General features: G+C 40.4%; 1 protein-coding gene across 1 annotated transcript in view; it reads left to right on the top strand.

Moving 5' to 3' along the window:
- CFAP61 (cilia and flagella associated protein 61) overlaps nucleotides 1-22,330 on the top strand; it is a 103,768-nt gene that overhangs the window by 12,612 nt on the left and 68,826 nt on the right. Inside the window, exons 8-16 of the mRNA XM_086626586.1 lie at nucleotides 1,305-1,458; nucleotides 5,434-5,525; nucleotides 6,686-6,870; nucleotides 10,131-10,170; nucleotides 12,116-12,255; nucleotides 15,806-15,932; nucleotides 16,606-16,683; nucleotides 17,849-18,055; nucleotides 21,009-21,143. Of these exons, the coding sequence (XP_086482712.1) occupies nucleotides 1,305-1,458; nucleotides 5,434-5,525; nucleotides 6,686-6,870; nucleotides 10,131-10,170; nucleotides 12,116-12,255; nucleotides 15,806-15,932; nucleotides 16,606-16,683; nucleotides 17,849-18,055; nucleotides 21,009-21,143 (1,158 nt within the window). The remainder of the gene's footprint in view (nucleotides 1-1,304; nucleotides 1,459-5,433; nucleotides 5,526-6,685; nucleotides 6,871-10,130; nucleotides 10,171-12,115; nucleotides 12,256-15,805; nucleotides 15,933-16,605; nucleotides 16,684-17,848; nucleotides 18,056-21,008; nucleotides 21,144-22,330) is intronic.

The following is a 22,330-nucleotide window of genomic DNA, read 5'->3' as shown; positions in this document are numbered from 1 at the left end:
TTGCAATTGTGTGTTTATAGCTCAATATGACACCAGAAAAAGGTGCTTCAGGCCCTTACAGTTTATACTTGCCGCTGCTGCCGCAGATTGGAAAGACACCTCCATGCGAACCGAGATAGATGCCAATTTTCCCTGCAGAGAATGAAGCTGGCAACCCCTTTTTGCACATATGGTAGATGGATTGGTTAATCAGCCTCTGCTGAGCCCTGGGCCTGAAATTACCCAGCAGCCAGACCACTGCAGCGACCCAGCTTTTGTTCGGTTACGCAAACAAGGCAAACAAACAATCACTTGTTGTTTGAGTGGAAAAAAAAATTAAACTTTTTTTTTTATTGGAGTGCTGATGGCCTGATAAAACAGCTATACAAATCCATTAAGTTTTCATTATGTTTCTAAAGGAGGTTTTCACTTTGTGTACTAAGGAAAAAAAAAAATTTATTATGTGTGTTTCACCAGAAAGTTGCATATAATACTAAAAATCAAAGATCTCGCTTCTTCTAGACTCATCTTAGCTTAAAGCCAAAATACCTCCAGCAGGCCAGTTCTCATTTCTCAGAGCGTATTTCTTTCTGAAGACTGCAGCTTCCTGGAAACTTTGAGTAATGGTCAAACATCCAGAGTGAGGTGCCATTTCAGCATCGCAGGGATCTCGGCATTTTCGTACTTGCCACGGCATTTTTTTTTTGAAGACTAGTACTTAGATTTTTTTTTCAGAACTTGACAATATTTAGTGCTCATAATTGCTGCAAATATTACATACCATATACTGTACTAGATACGGTTTATATGCTATATAATTGCTTCCGTGATCATTTTCGTGGGAAAATAAAATATACTTCTCAGTTTGAGCACCATTTTTTTGGTGCAGTGTCTGGTGATTAGACAACCATTATGGCTAGCCAAATCCAGATGTTACTTTAGCTGCTTTTTAAGTTAAAGAAAAACTAAACTTTTCTGGAGGTGTGTAGTTAAAAGTTATGTGGTTTTTATTTACTGTAACAGATTTTTCCTGAAACAATGGGGCATTATTTGGTCCATACATATAATCCTAATGTTCTTGCAAGTCACAGGTAGCAAAAGAATTATAACATCTAATGTAGAGGTCCTAATATGCAAAATGCAAGGGAAAAGAAAAAAGGATCTAATTTTCGGTGGAATAGTTCCTTTATGCTTTTCTGTTATGCACAACCAGAGATGGAACACTAACGTTTATGTTTCAGAAACTGTTTTCTTCAGTTTTTTGTCCTCACCTAAAGTCAGGTGCTCAACTTTTACGTATGTGTGACACTGCTTTTATATTTCAGGCTGGTGACACTGCAGTAGGATTCATGAGCTTATGTTCTCAAGTAAATGTTTCCTTGTTTCAAGAGTGCTTTGATTTAGAGCCTTTCCATGGACTCTGTAAGCCACATCCTGAAGATACTCTCAAAATGCCACAGAAGCCAAGCGTGCAAGAAGGTATCTAGATTCTAAAATGCTAGATAGATTCAAGGTGCGTTTATTTCTAGCTTCTGAGCAGGTTTTGCAGAAGGTTGGAAGAGGATATAGGTTTATTGGCAAGAAAACACTCATTAATGTGTCTGGTTTGGAGATGGTTGCCTGGTGGTTTTTATTCAAGAGAGAAATTTTGATGGCCCTGGTCTCTGGCTCGGAAGTGATTGTTGGTTATGGGGTAAATGTAGGTGTCAAGTTTCAGAAAGCTGAAGCATCAGGTATGTTTTCTGTCAGTGAGCTACACAGTTGTACCGTTAATTGGAAACTTAATTTTGGAATCTGGTTCTGATGGCTGTCAGTAGAGAAGCAGCTGGGTAACTGTGGCTGTTGTGCTATTGACTTGTGTCGTCTTGTTTCCTTGGGGTCCAGCTTCTGCTCTCTTTGCTTATTGTTCACAGTCTTCTAGGATACAAGATTTTGGGAGATCAGGGACTGTCTCTTTATTCTGTAATGTTTCTTTTTTTTTTTTAAATTAAGAAAGGAAAGGAAACACCTCACTGTTCTTAAACTTCTTTATTTAAAGAAGTTTAAAGCAACAAAAAACTCCAACCAACTCATAAGCACAGTTTCCCTCCTCTCTGACTTTTTCTTGTTATTAAAAATGTAATTTGAAAAGAGAAATAATCTTTTTTTTTTCTTTTTTGTAAATGTAAGAGTTGCATCCCAGCAGTCCATTGTTAAGCCTTTCCAGTATGTAAGGGCCAACTATATGCTTGGAATTTGTTGTAGTGTCAGTCACATAGAGTTTATATTTTATTATATTGCATAATACATATGCAAACAGTAAAAATACTGTTTTAATGATTGCACCATTTCTGCAGGCTACTGTATTGGAAATTTGCTGCCAAATTGTCCCTTGATGTGGAGGCAAGGAAGGTTCACTAAACACCTCACATCAACAGAGGATGTGGACTTTCTTTTAATGGATTTGAAGGCTGAGAATTTAAAATGCAGGCTGCATTCCTTTGTAGAGTAATTTTATGTTCCCATAAAAAAAACCCACCACCACAACACCAAACAAAACAAAAAACCCAAACAACACCACATATTTTTTCAAGCTCTTTAGCTTGTAGTGGGAGACCACAGGTTGATATTATTTTCCCTTTCAAAATGTAGTACTGAATAATAATGAAAGAGTACACAAAAATCTGTCTTTAACACAATATTGATATGCCACTTACGTTTCGGGGTAATTACAGTAATTTGGTTGTTGCTCTATATGGTGTCAGGAATTAGTAGCTGGGAAACATTATGATGCGGTGGGAATGACTCAAGGGCTTTTCATCAGGCTCCGTGGTGAACTGGCGTCCTGATCCTGCTGCCTGCTCCCTCTGCTAACAGCCCAGCAATCACTGGGTTAGTTTAATTTTCTCTTTGTTCATGTTCCTCGTTTCGTTGGTGCAACAATAGGTGTGTTCTTCCCAGCCACTTGTGCGCAGCCCGCGTGCGGACAGCGACGCAGCTCCCTTTGACAGCAGCGGGTGGTGGAGCCATTAAGGGATTTCATTTCAGCCTAGAGTCGGAAACAACATATCAATATTTACATGACAACACGAGATTTGTATTAATTAACTTCTGACACCTGCAAGGCTGTTTATAATGAGAAATGTGGCTGGGTTAATCAAGTCGACATTTGAGCGTTTCTGTGAAGTCTCACATCTGTCATACCCCTGGAGAAACCGTGATTTCCAGCCCCGTGTCTCTTCGTGCCCTGTACGCTGCAGCTACCTTCCTTGCTACTAACAGAAGGACAGATTTTCAGATAACACATTTTTAAAAATGCTTTTGACTGAATTATTTTAAACCTTTGAGGTTTGGTGGTGTTTTTTTTTTTTTTTTTAAAAAAAAAAGCTCATTACTGTATGAAGAAATGCTTATGTCGGTGAATGTACCTGAGATGGATTTCCCAAAGTAAGCTCAGAGAGAGGAGTGAAGAATTCTGTTGTGTCAGGTTTTCTGAAGGTTTTTTCTTCTTTTGGAGCTCAGAAACTTTGAGTTCCTTGTGTTACTGAAGCTTTCAAATGCAAGGACGTCCCAGCCTGATGTGTTTTCTGCAGCAGCAATACCAACACCTCAGGAGTTTATTAGTTAAAACTTGTTTTCAGGCTTTATTTTTAAATACAAAACCAAACTGTGAACATATCTGTAAAATTAGGCAGGTGACAGCTTAAGGAATGGCAGAACTATTGAAGATATGTTCAGGGGCTAAAAATACAGCAGCTGACACTTTGCTTTAGTAATTTTAGTGGTTATTTGGAGTAATGTGTAGGATTCACTCGTATCTCAATGTTTCTTTTCTGAGTTGATGATTAAAATAATGTTGGTCTGTAATGTTAACTTTAAATGCGACCTTTGTGACGCGTTGTCAGATGATCTCTCATTCTGGGCACCCTCACTTTCCATTGACTTTAAAGAAAATAACCCATCACCATACAGATTTAGGAATGGCTTTTCCCAAAGTGTATCGTATCTGCTGGAATGACGACTGCCTGCTGCCTAGCAGGCATCACGACGTTATCAAAGTTCATAGTTGATTCTGCCATCAGTAGAGTTCTATAGAGCTGTTCTGTGTTGCTGTTTAAAGATGCCAAGATCTGTCTTAAAATAGCGATTAGGTAATTGAAATCATAGTGCGTCATGTATGTTCCAAATTGGCTTTCGTCATTTTTTTATGTGGTTTCTTAATATTTTAAGTATCCACTCTGGGTTTGGCCCTGGCCAGGGGATTGAATAACAAAAAAAATATGTACAGCGATATTTAAATACGCTCTGTAACATACAGATGCTTTCTTTGATTGACTTAAGCACGTGGCCAGAGATGCTGTATATGTATGCTGTGTGTGCATACGATATATGTAAGTATATACATAGCATCATATATGTGTCTATTATGGCAATCAGTGTTTAAATAGCATTTTATCAGATTGCTACAAGGAACTTCATCCTATTGCCTTAGCTATCTGATTGCCCACAAAAATATTATTACTCAGGTTGGACTGAAGTAGACTAGAAAGTTACTCTAGTGTTGTAGAGGACGGTAGGATGACCTGTCCTGCAGATTTAAACCAGGCTTCTGTTGCTTTGATTGGAAAGTAACAATTTCTTTTTCATGGAGCCCTTTTATTCTTTTTTTATGCTGCTGATGTCTAAAAGCTGACCAAAGCCTGTGGTCACTGCTGCTGTGGGCATTCCTTGTGTGGTTCAACAAGTGTCTATGTTTTTTGCGTTAAAAAATCTTGGACGCGCACACACACACAAAATTGCAGTGCTTGACAAGGTGCTTTGAAGCAGTTACTTCAGCATCCAAGCAAAGTGGCAGAGGAGAGAAGGTTTTAAAGGAAGAGGAGGAAATAGACAAACTCACAAAGATTGATGAAAGAACAACCACCTTTCAGAAGAAGTAAAAATAGGGTTTAGAAACCTAGTTAGATTTAGCAACTGAGAGGGGAATTTAAATCCCTTTTTCTTGTCCCTGCGTGCACCAGTGAGCAAGGGTTTTGGCCTGACTAGGATTTATTCTGAATTTCAGTTCTTTTAGGAGATCTAATCTGAGAATCAAGAGTCCTTGCTCATCCTTGTGATCATCAGAAAACAAGTTAGCAACAGGCACAGGATTTAAGATACCAGTCAATACAGTAATGACTCATGTTTTTCTCTTCAGATACAGTAAAAATTTATTACATGTAATACACAAGTTAGGAATTGCTTCTTTTTTTTTTTTTTTACAACCAATTCTCTGATATTTACCTTGAAATCAAATAGTCTAATGAAGCTCTAGCCAAGTAACTATAGGAGGGTCTATTTTAACTGTGGCTGTTCAAAATAAGTAAACCAAACCTTTCAGCAGAGCCAGTCTGGCATGCTCTAGTTATTGCAGTGATTATGAGAGCTAAGCTCACATTTTTAAGCCTGATGCATTTATGCTTTTTCATTATTCAGGTGAAGATAAAAGCAACCAACTAAGTCAAGAAGTAGAGTCTGTTTCATCTCGACACTTTGAACATGTTCATGATCAGGATGCAGCTGTGCAGGTAATATCTCTGTACGCAGCAATGCTGGGAGCTGTACAAGCCAATATGAAGCAAAGGTGGAGGCTGCTAGGACAAGCAATGCTGATTATTTCCACTCCTGCACCGTCCTCTGCATGGGCCCAGGCTTACGTCTGCTGTTGTGCGTAGATGAGCAGCTGTTCTAGCTGGGATCTGGATGGAGGTGGTCAGAGTTACTAGTGGGATGAGTTTTCCTCTTCAGTTCCATGTGAACAGCCAGACAGCACAGGGATGGGAATGAAGTGGCACTGAGAGAAGAAAAAGGATGGGAGCCTGTCTGTGTGGGTCTGCTGCTGAGTAAAGGCATGTGGAAGCACAGCTTTGAGTGGGCTCCTCTGCAGATGTGGAGAGAGCATTCCTGTAGCAGACAGGGCAAGAGTTGTCTTACTCTGAGGATGTGTGAGATTTTGACTTGGCTGGGTTACTGAGCTAAATATCTGCTACTGACGACAAGCTAACAAAGCTGAAAAGCAGCAAGACAGCTTCAGTTTTCCCCTGGGGTTTGCAGAAGTTACAGGGCACACGGTCTATCCGTGCCTCTGCTGCTGAGCGAAGCTCAGCTTGGTAAAAGCCCATTACTGTCAAATGTACTGGTGCAGCATGAATCAGCAGAGAATTTATCCTGAGAAATTTTAAATGATCGCGTCTGTCTTTTAGTCTCTCTCTCTCAGTACTGTCTCAAAGCTACTCTGCTTTGCTTTGCATTATTGTTCCTTTCCATTTCCTCAATATTCCCTGCATTGATCCCGTTTTCTTTAACATAACATGTTTTTAACTTTCACATATTTTCAGTACGCATCTGGAAACAAAACTTTTTCCACAGAAACATTTCTGAAATAGAAGTATTTTTATTTCCTAACAAAGGGCCGCTAATGGTAGCTATTAGTTTGTGAATATTTTGCACTCTCAGCAATAATGTGTATGTTTTTAAAGGCCATCTAGTGTTTCAGAAACAGATAGATATCACATTAAAAATACCTCCTTGAGCTTCTGTATTTGTCAAAACGTGGCACATAAAAAGTACAATATCCTGTGTGTCTGCCTGGAATGCTATAAGACAGGAATGATGCAAGACTTTTAATTAAAAGATGAAAGTATTTTCTGAAACATTCCAAGTGATCACTTGTCTATGATTATTGCAGAAAGATGGAGCCATTACCATCTCCCACCCTGAACTGCTGTTAGGTGATGTGGGAGTCCAAGATCTCAAAGCCTCAGAAGCACTTCTTGAGACTGAAGACCAAGGTGCTTTTCCTCAAGTGTACAGAGGAGCTTCAAATGCTTTCTGTATCCGTCTGTTTTGTATTGATGAGAAGTATGAAACTAGGTAAGTACGGATGAATAGTTCCTGCTTTTCCAAGCTTAATTTTCAGTGTTACCTTTTTAGGACATATCCGAAAGTGACAGCACCTGCTGCAGTTAGGTTGGATTTTTTCTTACCTCTTTTTTTTGCCTTCGCCAATAACTTACTGAAACTTTCAACCTCCAGCTGCAACTTCCCATCTCCAGTAGGACTATGGGAACAAAAAGTTAAGAATTTATGGTTATGGGAGAAATGCTAGTTGAAATGGTGGAAGATGGCCACTTCTTTCTCTGAAGAAACATTAATTCCAAAGCTGGCTAACTGCCAGAAGAGCTAGATGTTATGGTACTGGTCATCTCATTTCATGGGGCAATAAAGCTGGTTTTAATTCTGCAGCTAAATGCTCTCATTTCTAAACACTCAGTCTTCCATCACTGAGAGAATTGATTCTGATTTCTAGCATCCACTACAATAGGGGGAAGAAAAAAGCTTTTTATCTTAAAATGATTCCTGCTGCTGACCTTGGACTCTTAGATCCTGGTGGTGTAGAATAGATCTATAAATGTAGTTTAGAAACTTTTTTTCCTCTAAATTTCTCTGCACCCTGGAAGAATGAACCTGTGCTCAACCACATCAGGAAGAGCATCTCCAGGAGCAGTGGCCCTTTCTGATTATAAATGAGCCCTGCTCTTGATTATAGATCCTAGAAAGGGAGACAAAACATGTAGATACTTAAAAAAAGTAGACAGAAAGAGGCTGAACGCACCCAAGATCTTCCACACTTCAATAAAATACATGTAATTTCTAGAGACACAAGTTATCAGTAGCAAGGACTTTATAGAGGAGTTTGACAACTGTACTACAGTTTGAAAAAACATCTTTCAACTTGTAGTAGTAATCATTGGTGACTGGCAACATCTGAACTTATCTGGCTTAAAGGAAATTTAGGAATAAACTTTATTAAGACGAAAAATCAGAACTCCTTGAAAGTAATTCTATTTATTAACCTGTTTCTTGGTTAAGGAAGGGGCCTACCCAACAGGATTAAACACTGAATCTGCTAGACTTGCAAATCTCCTAAGTTGCCAAACTTAGTAGCATTCTTGGTCCGTATTTACTGAGCGATATAGCTGAGGTTGTTCGGAGGAGAGAGAGATGCAGTGCCAGAAGTCTGTGGTGTGCTTAGAAGCACTGACCAACGTGCATGCGAGAGAGCAAGCACACTGCAGAGAGTCCACTCTAGAATAGTTAATTCATGGACAATCTAGTCTAACGTAAAATTCGAGCAAGATAATTATTCCAGAATAAAATAACTTTATCTTAAAATAGTAACTGAGGTGAGGGACTTGCTTTGGAATGACTCCATTACACTGAAAAAGCGATCTGAAGCAATGATCTATACCTATGTGGGGAAATAATCTTTCTGTGAACTAGTTGAGTTCTCTGCTCATAGGATCCAGCTTAGGATAAGGATCTGTCACTCTTTTACCCCCTTCTGACATTCCTTTGTACGCACCATTGTGTCTTTTCGAGATATTTTCACCATGTTTATCATTCAGTGTTGCAGTCCCAATCTTTTTTCCCTGGAGCCATCTCTGGAATGGTTTGGATTCCAAGATGGGTATCTGTGAAGAAGATAGCATTCCTTTCAGAAGGCTTCTGCTAAGATGAATTCATGCAAGATCCTCTCCTCAGAACTGAGGAATCTGTAGATCTTGGTGTTTTCAAAGATTTTGCGTGTATGCTTCCCTAGCTTGCATTTGCTTGATCCACCTGTTTGTCAAAGAAACATTAGAAAAGCAAATGTGTTGGAAGGATGGCAGGAGATAATCCTGACCGTATCTCAGAACCTTCCTGAAGGAGTTACATGGGTCCAGAAATAGTGGTTTGGCTGAAGTGTAGGTGTGGATGTGTTTAAGAATAGGGTGGATGATCTACTTGGGGATATGGTTTAATGGGGGATTAGGGATGGTTGGACTCGATGATCTCTGAGGTCTTTTCCAACCTAGAAATCTATGAAATCTATGATTGCATCGTAGCCCTCAAGGGACGTTTGCTACTGGGGAATTTGTGCTAAAAAGTTGCTAAATGTTTACATCTCTTGATTCTAGACCTTGGTATGTGGCTTGGTAGTGCATTGGAAGTGAAATGTGAAGGAACTAGATTGCTGGTTTATCTGCAGATATTTGGTACCTTTTTAAGCCCCCTGAAAAATCTACCTCTGTTGCTGTGTTCCTTGCTGCCAAGAAGGCACTGGGTACCAGGGAGTAGAAAGCTACGTCGCAATGGCATTTTCCTTTCCCCCGTGTAGCTGTTCTATTAACTAGTCATAACTATATAGGTGAATAAATAGTACCCCAATCCAGATCTGTATTTATAGTTGGGGTTTTTTAAGTTTTCATCCAATCATAGATATTTTAATTAGAAATGATTTCTCTTTTCATTCAGTAATGTTATTAGTGAAGTAATTAAAGGGAACTTAATTACAGGTCTGGAGGGAGGAGGGGTTTATCAATATTTTTAGGTAATACATATCTGTGTTGAATGTCTTCAAAAGGCACATTTTGTACGGTGGAAAAATATTTTATAAAGCTTCAGCATAACTCTATTTCGTGGGTTTAGAGCCCTTTGATGTCCTTACACATAGGAGAAGCAGGAAGAATTAGTTAGATTTCTCGTGTCTTTTAAACTCAATGTCACATATCACTGTCACCATGGAAAAGAGAGAGGAGTTACTCTAAACCAGTAGGGTGAGAAGTGGAAAGAAGTAAAGTGTTCAAAAACAATTTCAAAGTATTGATGTTGCTGTTATTCTGATAAAGTGCATCGAATAGGTTTGCCGAGTGGATGGTGACAGAACTCTCGGTACTGGATGGAAACATTGTGGAACTTAGCAACAACTGTTTGTAACCTCAATTAATGTTTGCTTTATGCTAGTGCTGCTCTGACAGTCCGTGAATAACTTCTGGAAAATGTTGGAGCCAATAACATGAGAGTCGATTTTTTTTTTTTTTTTTTTTTTTCCTTTCAGTGAAGAGCCCGATGTTTTGATATTATTTCAGACATTCAGGTTTATTCCTGTTAATGATGAAGCTTTAAGCACTAGAGGCCAACAACTGATGAGCAGTATGCAACATCTGCAGTTGATTAATGATGAACTAGCAGGACTGTCTGATACAGTGCTGTGAATAGATGCTCCTTGCACTTATGGGGATGTAAATACCGAAATGTATAGGATCTGCCTGATTCATGCTTTGTTTAACAATGTTTACTCTTGGTTGCAGATCGCTGGATTTTCTGAATTATGCTTTCAAGCTTTTTCCGGTAGGTATAATCAAAGTTTTAAAGTTTGTACGTGTGCGTGTGCATGGTGGGACAGTGGTGCAGTTGTCAGCCAGAGTATTTAGGTATGATGCCCAAGTCAAGTCAGTGACTGACAGGAGTTCGCTGTGGCCAGTTACCATGGACAGCTGAGTTGCCACAAGCAGTTTGACTCCCCTCCTGGGCTGCTTTTGGACTTTGTGTTGTGTACATAAGTCCTTCGTTTGTGTTCCACAGGGACTTCTCTGTGGCACAGGTTTAGAAAGCAAATGTTTCAAACTCCTTTAAAATCATAGATAAAATCATGTATAGATCCAGCCTATACCTAAAATAAAAATGAAATCAGGGAAAATACATTAAAGGAGGTGGAGTTAAAGCCTAGAAAACAGCAGTATTAAGTAAATCCATAGTACTTACCTATAGCCTAAACAGTGGCACTGCAGGTCTATGTTTCGAGCAAAGCTGATGTGTGGCAAATAAGGATATGAATTTACAGTGCAGGAGCTATTTCACGCTAATGCCCTGCGTGATCAATCTTTATCTGAGATAACAAAGTCCACTTTGAGACGTTCGTAGTGCACCCTGCAGCGTGTTTTAAATTCATGCTACAAATTGCTGCATGGTAGCGTCCCTTGGAAACAGGTCCTGGAGACCAGAGATGCAGACTTGGCCCTAAATGTCAGCATGTTCAAAAATGCTCCTTACCGCCAAAGTTCCCAGAGAAAGGGAGCACAGAAAACATTTCAAATCTCTAATTCATCCATCCAACAATGCACCTGTTGCTCCTTGAAACAAAATGTCATGATAGAATCACCAGGTGTAGTAAAGAAAATTAATCACAGCATACCTAAAGAGACGAAGAGGAGGGAGATTCAAATAATATCTTTCTACTGAGAAAAGGCCATAGAATAATCAACTGGAGTAGAGAGATTAAACATCTTCCAGATCTGTGCTACCTGGGAGTGGCTCAGCATGTATCATGCTGCATGAAGCATCTTTTCTGAATTGTTGGAGTTCTCCAGCATCCCCGTGTGCAGTGAGATTGTCTTAAAATGTGCATTGAACAAAAAGGGATGGGAGAGAGTCTGGTGGAAGAGAGTGCTTGAACAGTTTGAATGGATGAAGTTATTTGTGGCACGCAGTTTTATCTCCAGAGGATGCTCTCTCTCATCTGAGAGTGTTCCGTGGAGATTCCTGCATTCCTTTGCACCTCTGCAGCCTTTACAGCACCGGTCTCTGAACAGTGCAGTACTGAGAGATGCAGTGTGTAGCACGTGCACGCCAGCAGGGCCAAATTCGGGACAAGCTGGACATCACTGCGCGTCTACAAACCTGCGTTCATCAAGTCTCCTGTGCACGCAGCGCAGAGTCAATCCATGTGTACGCACTGGCTGTTAGTTCAGGATTTTAGGACATGCTGCTCTAGTTGGTGGTCTCACTGGGCTGCAAATGTGCGAAAGATCCCAGGCAGACATACATTGTCCTGAAACTTCCCTGCGGAAGAACAGTAAGGGTAGAGAAAAGCACCTTTTAAGGGAAAATGTTAGCCCTAAAAGTGTGAGCATAGAGATAATGTTCCTGCTAGGCAGTTGGACTAGATGATTATTGTAGGTCTCTTCCAACTGAAATATTCAATTTTATTGAGGAAGAAAAGACAGGAGGGGGAATGGAAAAAAAGAGCCATTCGGGAATATCAGGATATTGACTAATAAGTCTTTACTATGGGAGCTAAAAGACCTGTGTCTGTGAGCCAACTCGATGTTGAGCTCCTCAGTTCCTTGTGCTGCCCAGGTGTCAAGCCAACTAGGCAGAGCAATACCCGGAGTGTACGTGTGTTGTGGGCGCTGCGTTCGGTTTGTTTTCTTTCTGTCCCTTCTGATCAGAAACTTTTGTGTAAAGCTGGCATTGAGATCACTAAGAGCCTTTGTTGCCTGCAAATCTTTTTCAGGACAAAGACTTCTGTGTCACCCTTGTGCCACATCATGTACCCGAGTTCCACCTGATCCGGAGTTTTGTTCGGGCTGTCCCTTTCTGTACTTCCAAACTTGGTCAGGAGCTTTACATGTTCCACCGTGCAGGATTGCTCAAGTGAGTCATGTGCCTGGTGACAACAAATGAGGTACTCTGAACTGCTTTTACAGAACATGCTTGCATCATCCAACCTCGCACCAGCTAGGTATTCCTTCGCTATCTCGGACCGAGCTGCTATTCTGCACAACATCTTGCAAAAATGGTAACTTGAGCCCCCAAAACAGTAGAGTTGAATAGCACAGGACTGTGCCTGGAGCAATTGGGAGCAGAGCTAGATAACTTAGTCTTTGGCAGCATTACTGCAGCTGTCTTGTGTCCTGTTCTGGAGTGAATCCTAATCCTAAGATGTTTTTCCACGTAGCACCGTACTAGATAATGTAGAAATAGTCTTATATTTTCAGTGAAATAAAATAGTGACATGATTTTTAATGAAGTGAAAAATGAAATAATTGAAAATGTTAAAGCAAGCGTCTTCTGACTGCTAGCATTTATATTACAGTTTCCTTTAATTAAACCAAGTGCCATGAGAGGATTCACTTAAAATTTGTACCTACAGTGATAACTTAATGAAAATGAGCATTGGTACAGACAAGTGGCTTCTTCAAGCTACCTTGTTGTGGGCCAAGGCCGATAGAGAAACATGGTGCAGCGTTTGGCCCTTTGGACTTGGGTCAGGTTGAGTAACATTGGTTCTTGAAAGCCTGGGGTAGGTTTGATTCTTGCTAACACGGTATGACTCTCAAGAGAAATGCAGTAATGTGTTTCTGGAACATGCAGCACACAGCAGTAACCTCATTGTTGAGTATCTATTTTATATAATTTATCTCTTATTTTTTGTGTTGAATCATTTATTTCATACTTTTCAATTTCTGTGATACTCAAACGCTTCCGTAGTCTGAAATACTGGTGAACTGGGACACAGAACCTCTTTTGCGATGTATCTGGTATGAATTTTCTAATGCTTTGTTTGTGTAACGAGCCTATACTGGCCCAAACACCAAGCTTAAATTGTGGCACGGTTAGATATTTTCCTTTTTTATGTCTTAATGTAGCTAAATACTGCATGGTTTCAGATAAATACTTCTGTTCTAATTGCATACTTAATCACCTTTGGTGGTGTACAAATAGCTCCTGCAGGAACTGGCCAGCTACTCTTGGACCTATGCAGAAGCTTTTTGCCGTGGGATGAAATTGGGCTTCTGTGTACTATGTAAGAATCCAGCTGGCTGAAGAGAAAGCCATTGGAGTAATTCCTGTTAATCTCAGTCACAGCTGTTCAGTAATCCAGCAGTAGGATTTGTAGTCATATGTCCTCTTGTGATTTTGGTCAAAATTAAACTTGTTATCAAGTTGTTTTTTTTTTAAAAAAAAAAAACAAGCCTTGCAATTCTGATTAAATTGTGCATATTCCAAATGATACCAGCCCTTCCATGAAAACAAAATAAGATCATTAGTAACGTTTTTCTAAACCCTCCTGCACTGTACAGGAAAGTAAGGAAAATTAGCCTTTCATTGAGGTTTGGGATGAGAAAAGCTATGGAAAAATCCAGGTGAAGCTTTTCAAAAGTTTATGAAGAACAAAAAACTGTGCACAACAGCAGATACTCTCTTAGATAAAACCAAAATACGAAAAAGTAAAAGATCAATATATGGTACTTGCACCAAGGGCTTTCGAAAGGCGTGTGAGTGAAAAGGAAGTCACAGAAAATGGATTAAAAGAAAAACAGGGGTAAGAAGATGGGAATATGAAGACATGAAAGGGCAAAATCAGAAGAGGCACAGGCACAAAATGAGATACTGATTAGTAAAGGTTGTAAAAGGAATAAGAAGAAGTGTTAAGTACACAAAAAGCACGAGTGCAGCAAATGGAAGTACAGGTCTGCTACTTAACAGTGAAGGAGAAAAAATAACGGATGACAAGGCATAGGCTGAAATGCTTAATGGATACTTTCCCTCAATTTTCACTAAAAAGCATAATAATAATAATAGTGTCCTGGTCTCTGAGCAGTCAAAGGAATTGGGCATCTAGAATGAGTTAATTCATTGCTGGAAGAGAAATGAGCAGCGACCTTGGATAGTCCTTCCTCCTATTTTATACTCACGGTGAATCCGGTGGGTTTGTTTGTGGTTTTTTTTTAAACGGGGTTTCAATTTTTTGCGTGTTCTGTTTTTCATCATATTAAAAATGTAGTTCATTAGTGGCACAACTGCCTTCTCTTGGACATGGGTGAGGAGAGAAACTCGCGTGCCGGGCTCGGCGGGGTGGCAGGAAGATAGCACGCTCCTGGGCTGGATGGGAACCATATTGCTGGTCTTGCCGACCATCGTCCTCGTCACTTGTTTGATCTCGCCATTAACTGTCCGTGGAAGTATGTTAACAAAGGTGGAGCTAACTCACAACTGCAGGATTAGTTGGTAATTTAGTCATCAAATATGTGCTTCTGAGCACTCAAACAATCAAGTTGAGAATGATCAATTAGAGGGAGCTGTGAAATTTTCCGTGAGGTGTGAGATATTTGGTAAGTCTGGCTTTCTAAGGTGCCAGGCTGTCCATCAAAGCCGTGTTCCACAGAATCAGTCTCCGTGTGACTGTGGCTTAGGCTGAAGAATAGCGTGTACAAGTTTAAACTGAAAACAAGGAGGACAGGAGTGGGAATTATACGGCAAATACTGTGGGCGAAAGCACTTAATTCTTAGAGATTAAGCTGTAATTCGGTTCCTTGAACAGCACTTTGTTGTACGAGCCGTGTTTAACCAGGAAGGGTCAGAGCTGAGAGAGCTCCTCAGCTGCTGTGGACCGGCACTGCGAAGCACGTTTTTTTCAGAATTAGCGGGTGGGAAGATGTTGTGTAACAGAGTGTGTAAACCGGGTACAGGCCAGGGTACTGCTGCCTGTAGCTAACGGGTTGCTGGTCGGGTGTGTTGCACAGACACTTTCACACCGTGTCACTGCTGTGTGATTACTAACTGGCAATCTTATGCTTGTCAGAGGCATTGTATTCATGTAAGTTTATCCTCATGTATTACTATTTGAGGAAACGAGGCCTAACACAAATGATGGTCACGTTCTTGTTGGAGAAGTCGACGTTATGCCTGCCGTTTGTACCACGGCCGAGGATGACAGTTGGCTCTGTTTGTTTTAATTTTTCTCTCTCTCCTTTTTTCTTTTTTCTTATCTTTCTCTGTTTCTTGTCTTTCACTTTTCTCATATGTGTTAGTGTGCAGTTATGGATTCTCCTTCCATTTTAAAAGATTCCTTGCCTCCTTCCTTTGCTGGCTCTCGTTCACATGAAGACTGGATGGTATCTGTGGTTGCAGCTAGTCATCGCTTTATGGGATTGGGCTGTAAGTGCAGAAGGACTGTTTAGTAGCAGCTGAAGGAGCATTCTTGAGTTGTTTTGAGTAGATACTCTGTGGTCTTTTATGTTATCGGGCAGTAGGTTAATATATGCATTTGGAACAATAGTGATATAGCAACCAATTTCAACTTCCAAGACGTGTTTGGTGCTTATGGAAGACTTGTTGTCTTAAGCATGGGAATTGTCTTTAATTTGTCACAGAGTGAACTTTTACTCCCTTTTTTCCTCTTTTTTTTTTTTTTTTATAGGTCATTTAATGTAAGAAGGGCAACAACCAATGACCTGCCTGGTGTCAAAATGCTCGTTAGAACCCTGAGCTTGAACGAAAGTATATTGAATGACTTAAAGATATTTACTCTGGCTCGCAGGGATCCAGTGAGTATTTATTGCAAATAAAGTTGCAAGAGAATGGGTAAACACTGGTAACCCCCCCCGCCCCGTGCCCCGTATTTATTATGTTACTCAAAACTAGTGCACTGTCGCTTTTTCTTGCGTGCCTCTCTGGTTGTGTGATGAACATGTACTCGTGTTGTGTCGTATGACAGGGGCCTCTGTTCTTTCCGTAGGGTGGCCAGACACGTGCCCACCAGGCAGCAGGGAACATCTGTGTTTTTGTTGTGTAATGGAAAATGCTGCATAGACAAAAACCCAAGCACTGTTGTTACCAATCCTACAGCTGTAGGGAAATCCATTGTATACAATCCAGCTATTGACGGAGAATACCTGTTTTAATTAATATTCTTTTCTAAAGTCAGAACTTAACCCAGGACTAAATTAGTGGTTGAGCTTATAGCATTCCTGTAGCAGCTAGATCCTAACTGAAACTTTGGTTCAGTGAAGTTCTGCGTGGTCAGGAGCCCAGCCATATACACTGTTTAAACATGGTGCCTCGAGTCAAGGAATAGTGGTTAAATTGGGGTAGTGTGTGGAATGTATACTGGGAGGGGAGTATTTTAACTGTGATCGTGTAGTGAAATACTCAGTTATGTTTAAAAAGAAATATTTCTAATGAGACAGGAAACCTGCATATGTTGCTTTTGCCTTGCAGGATGGGATCCCAGTGCAGGCTTTCGTAGCAGAAGTTTTGGATCAAATAGTTGGCGTTTCTGTCATTAGAGATGAAATGGTAAATCCTGTTTCTGTGTCGTATGGAAGCTGTATCGCGTAGCGCTCAGCACCAAAGGCTGAGGTTCGTGCTTGCCACTATGTGTGACCTGACAGAAAGTACAGGAAACAGATACTCCTTCTGTAAACTGACTTTCTCTTTCCTGACTGTGTAGACTGTATATTTCCATTCTCATACATGATGATTGACACACAGATGAAAAAAAACCAAATAATGCTGTTATTTGCAAGAAGCTGCTGATGCCTTCTGAACTTATGCCTCCAACCCCTTCTTTTGGTTGGTCAGCGCAAAGTCGTTCTGCCTCTAAGTATGTTCATAATCACCTGTTTTGCCCTCTAATTTCCAAAGTCCATGAGCAATTTTGCCACGTGTACTGCAAAGAGTAGTAGTTGTCCTTCTAGATTTGCTTTCTTTCCTCCAACAGTAGGTTCTGAGTGATTATGAATCTCACAGTTAACTTCAAAACACATACAAAGCGTGTGCTCTAACGGAGTGCAGAACAAAGACAATGTTGCACGTTATTCCTGAAAAGTAAACGTTCTTTAAGGTTTACTTTTGTGGCGTTCTGCTGTGACAAAAAAGGCAGATTTCGGATTGTTCAGCAGCTCTAATGCTCAGTTTTTAACATAGAGCCTCACTCCAGTTTTCCAAAATAGCACTTAATTATATTAAGAGCATTGAGATAAGAGGATATAGCAATTTCTCTTGAGTGTATAAATGTGCAAAAATCCAACAGGGAAGACTTGTTGGAGAGCATTTCTTGCACGGCTCTTCTCGTACAATTTCCCTTTTTCAGTTTAAGCTGTGTGAGAGGACAGCCTAGGCTTCTCTGTCTTGCTCTCAGCAAAACAGAGCTCGCTGCCTTTTTTTCCCCTCCATGAATGTCTGTTAACCTGTATCAGAGGTCGTTGTCGAAGGGCCAAATATGCATTCCCTGTAAGTAAAGGTGGGCGAGCTGCAAGAATAGATCTTGATACAATGAAAATATTTTCAAGAAAAATACGTTCAGTCAATGTGCTTTAATTGAGAACAACTCTCAAAGGCACTTAATTCCAGTGTTCAAATTTAGTGCCTGGACTGACAGAAAGCAACTCATTGGCACTTGCTAAGATATTGTAAATGTTGCTGTTTCATCACTGCAGGTTTCCAAATTCTTGTTTTCCAGGATATTGAGTATATTCGCTCACATTACAACATTGAAGATTTTATTCATTTTGATCACTACCAGCAAGAGGAACACGGACATCTTTACCACTTTGTCTTAAATCCAATATTTCATCACTATACAAAACAGTTTCTAAAGGAAATTCTTCGCTTGGCCCATAAATCGTCTCTTTACTATCCTATTTATCCACAGTATGTGGAAGGCAAGGTAAGGAGAAAGTTACTGGGATTTCTTCTATTAAATTTTGTCACTTTTCTCACTTTGTAAATGACTCTAAACAGGAACTTTCTTAGCAACTTGCAGCAAATCGTACTTTCTTTTCTTCTTGCATGATATAATCTGCACTCGGGGACGTAGCTGTTGCATAGTAGGGTTAGTCCGTAGTGCGCAGTAGTGCGCGTGAGTCCAGACTTACCTGGCATCTCCAGGAAGCGTGTGGAAGATCTGAAATTTGAAGTGTACTTGGCCTTGGCTCTTTACCTACTCTGTGAAGACAGAGCAGCCCTTCCTAGGGGGTGGCTCCTTCGGAGGCACGTCACTCTTTGCAGGTGTCTGTTTCTCAATTGAATTTAGAGAATCCCAGGGGAACTGCTCTTGAAGTGGAGTTGCATGTCTTGAGTTACACACGTTAGCGTGTTGCCCTGGGAGCAGCACAGGAGAGGAATAGTTTGTTCACTACCTCCTCGTTTGTTTCTGGGAGAGGTGTATCTGCTTCTTACCCGTGTGGGTTCGTGTCTTGCTGTTGCCTTGTGCGTTGTGCCAGCCCCTCCGTGAACGTGCGATAGCAGTGGCAGTCAAGTTTCTGCACTTTCCCGGCTCTTCCCAATAGATTGGTTCTAGGATGAAATAGCAAGCATCCAGTATTCCCACTCCTGCCTAAGCTAGGACCCTGTGTCTGAACTGTAAGCTGTAGTTTGGGTTTGACATTCTTTCTTGCCCTGGTGTTGGATGCGGATAGGTGAAGAAACAAACTCACAACTCATCAACTGAGGAGACCAATGTAATAGGTTTTATTTATTTGGTTTTAACATGCTAGTACACCTGGTATAGCTGTGTCACTTGCAAATCAGTTAGCAACCAAGTTTTAAATGACAAGGTGTAAAGCATGTATCATATCTTTGTATTTAATATCTTTGTATTTATCATATCTTTGTATTTAATTTTTGTATTATTTTATTATATCGTATCTTTGTATTGGAACAGGCTTCCCAGGGAGATGGTGGAGTCCCCATCCCTGGAGGTGTTTAAAAACCGTTTGGATTTGGTGTTGAGCAACATGGTTTAGGGACCCTGACAGTGCAGGGTGAATGGTTGGACTCGATGATCTTGAAAGTCTCTTCCAACCAGACGATTCTATGATTAACAATGATTTCTATTTCCTGTCGTAGTTTCATAACAGAACCTGATCAAGTTGTACTGTCTCACATATCGCCACTCAGCTGCATAATTAATTTTGAGAGGTGCCAGTATATTTTTTAGATTCAGGATGAAGTGGAGGCCAGGGAAGAAAAAAGGAATGATGTCACTGGACATAACAAAGCATGAGTAAATGCAAGGGCATAATATTAAAAACACATCCAGGTGGTTTATAAGAACTCTTCAAGTGATGTGGGTACTCTTGAAACAAGTGACTGTGTTTGGTCAGAAGTCAGTGGGACCTAGGCACCTCGTGGTCATTGAAAATGTGACTTGTGTTTCTGTAAGTGCCACAGGAGAACCATGAGAACCTAGTGCTCTGTGAGAAAATCCATTTCTGAGAACAACATAGTTTGTGGAAGCAAAAGAAAAGATTCTTTCAAAAATATTCATGTGTATGTCTTGCCATCAGTCTCATGGCAGAAAAGGGAACACAGGGTAAAATTTTCAAACATGTCAAGTCGTTGATGTGTAGCCATCCAAAGCTCCTCTCTGGCCCAGCCTAATCACCTTGCCCCTGCCAGCACTGACGGAGGGAGCGCAGTCCATCCAGAGGGCAGTTTGTCCATCCGTCATCACTGCCTGTCTTGGGACGGAAGGAATTGCCCTCTGGAGGTGCCCGTGGCTCTGACTCTGGGGGGTGTCTGCATGACTAGCTGAAGGAAGCACCTGACTTTTAGATGGTGGCTGAGATGAATTCTGTCTTAAGGACTTAGATGGTTTGGAAATCGCCACTTGTTCTTTGCGTAGGAATTCTGACAGGTTAGACATAGGTCCATTTTCAGAGGATGTTTTTTCCGGTGCACTTTTGTGGAATTTTATTAGGTATTCTCTTGAGGAACCAATGTCCTTGCCTAGCATTAGGTTCTCAGATTCTTAAGAGGCGTTTGCAAAAATGCAGTTTAATGGCAGCAGATGGAAGAGGAAAGTTAAACCTTACTAGTGATTCCAGTTTGGTCTGCTTCCAGGCTACAGAGTTCCTTTGAGTTACTTTAGCTTATCATTGCTTTCTAGTCAGTGGTAAATGTGATATTTTACTCGGTTCTCAACATAGTGAAATCAGTTTTTTTCAGTATTTGTGGTTGGAACGGTACTTCAGTGTTAATTTAGTTTGCATGAACGTTCATTCTCTGTTTCCTGTAATTCTCTTATTTATTTTTTCCCCCTTTCATGTCATAAATTATGCCAGAGCCAGTCGTGCTGCAATAAGTGGAATACAGCTATTTTTAATGATCCGTGCTATCCACATTAGCATTAGGGGTTTTGTTCACTTCAAGTCTATGCCAGTTTATTAACATTTATCACTTGGATGAAATTGGCATTTTAGTTGGTATAGAATTTCTATATAAATTCATAACTCTTCTTTGCCAAACAAGCAAAGGTTAGCAGTAAGCAGATAACACAGCTTAATGAGGTCAAATCAAGCTGATTCATGATCACTATGGAGAAAAATATCCTCCTGGGGAAAATACTTGTGCTGAAAAATCCCATAAACCAAACCACTTGTTTATCTGTCATTCCCACAGAGATAGTAATGTAATTACTCTCATAATTATCTTCATTAGTGTCAGGAATTATCTGCAGTTCATTCCTCTGCTCTGAGTATGTTTGTTTGTTTGCCGATTTTTCTCTCAGATTTAGCCAGCAGAGCTAAGAATTTTGTATTTGCGAAGCCGTACAACAGACATCTGCGATGCACTGTCCTGACATTCTCTCTGCTGAAATATGGATCGCTGTCTTTCAGTTTCAGAATCCCTGTGCCCATTCCCTGACATCTGCCCTTCATTACATGGTTCCCGTGCGACCAAGACGACAGATTGTCTATCCTCTGGAAGAGCTTGGCATAAACGCTCCATCAGAGCAGGTCTCCAAGGATCAGGTGGGTAACAGAAGCAGCAGCCGGCGCGAGGCACGGTGCCAGCTAATGCGGTGTTTGGCAGATGGGATGGCATTACCATCTTGGTGTTGATAGGTTGCTTCTTAATTACATTGAACGTGGTGTCCATACCCCTGCAATCCCAGCTTTGCTTCTGCACGACCACTGCTGCTTCTAAGCTTGAATTTCAAATGTGTTACAAACAGCAATCACTGAACTGTGATATTTACATACTAAATGCTTACATTTTACTATTTTCATGATGTTACTTTCAAACTCACAACACGTTTTAAATGCTCCGACTTGCTGTTTAGCCCTTCTGCCTGGTGAGTTTATTTAGGTATTGTGCTCTGCAAGTGGAAAAAAGACAATGTCATGCTTCTGACTTTCTGTAGAAATTGCTTTAGTAAATTTTATTTTTCAGTCCCAAAGTCAGATTTCTTCCATGCTTAAGATACCCTCAGAGAACACTTTGAAATATCAGGAATGATTTAACAGCAAAGGAAAAGATTATTTTCACTACAAAATAGTTCCTATTTGCGTAGCACTTGTGCAGTCTGGAGGTTCTAAACTAAAAGTCTCTTAAAATTTTGTTTGTTGAGTAACTTACACCTTATTCTGTCTTACATTTTGAACTAAAATTTGGTGTGAAGATGGTTCCTCACAAGAGTAACTAGTGAAGCTGAAATATTAGGAAAAACACCATTATTGATGTATACTCTCAGTAGGTAGCTGTAATTTCATAAAGAAGCATGATTAGGGAGGCTTATTTCTGTCTACTAACTTCCAGTTGGCTGAAATGGGCTCCCATATAATATTTGTAGTGCTGTCCTTTTTGCAGTTGCAAAATCAGTAACTTTTGGTATCCATTGGTCTGAGTTTAGATTTGTTGAACAGTCTTCCCCCAACACACACATCCCTGCTTTCCTGTGCTCTGCAGAATAAACTATCTGATGCTTTTCTTGAAACTACTTCCTATTTTATCTTTAAAATGAACTGTTGCTCTCTTGCTAGAAGAGCTCATCTTGGCATTTTTGTTGGAGCTGGAAAATCAGACTTCCTATGTTTGAGAGATTTGCAAGTCTGTTGTCTGCTCCCTTCCCACGTTCTTCCTGAAGGTTTCTGAGAGTTGCAGGTAGTGAGATAATCATTAAAATCTCAAAAGTTTAATGAATTTCTGATTAATAAAA

The sequence above is a fragment of the Tauraco erythrolophus genome, chromosome 2, assembly GCF_009769465.1.
Source record: "Tauraco erythrolophus isolate bTauEry1 chromosome 2, bTauEry1.pri, whole genome shotgun sequence".
Taxonomy (NCBI): domain Eukaryota; kingdom Metazoa; phylum Chordata; class Aves; order Musophagiformes; family Musophagidae; genus Tauraco; species Tauraco erythrolophus.
This window is presented reverse-complemented; position numbering and strand designations above follow the sequence as displayed.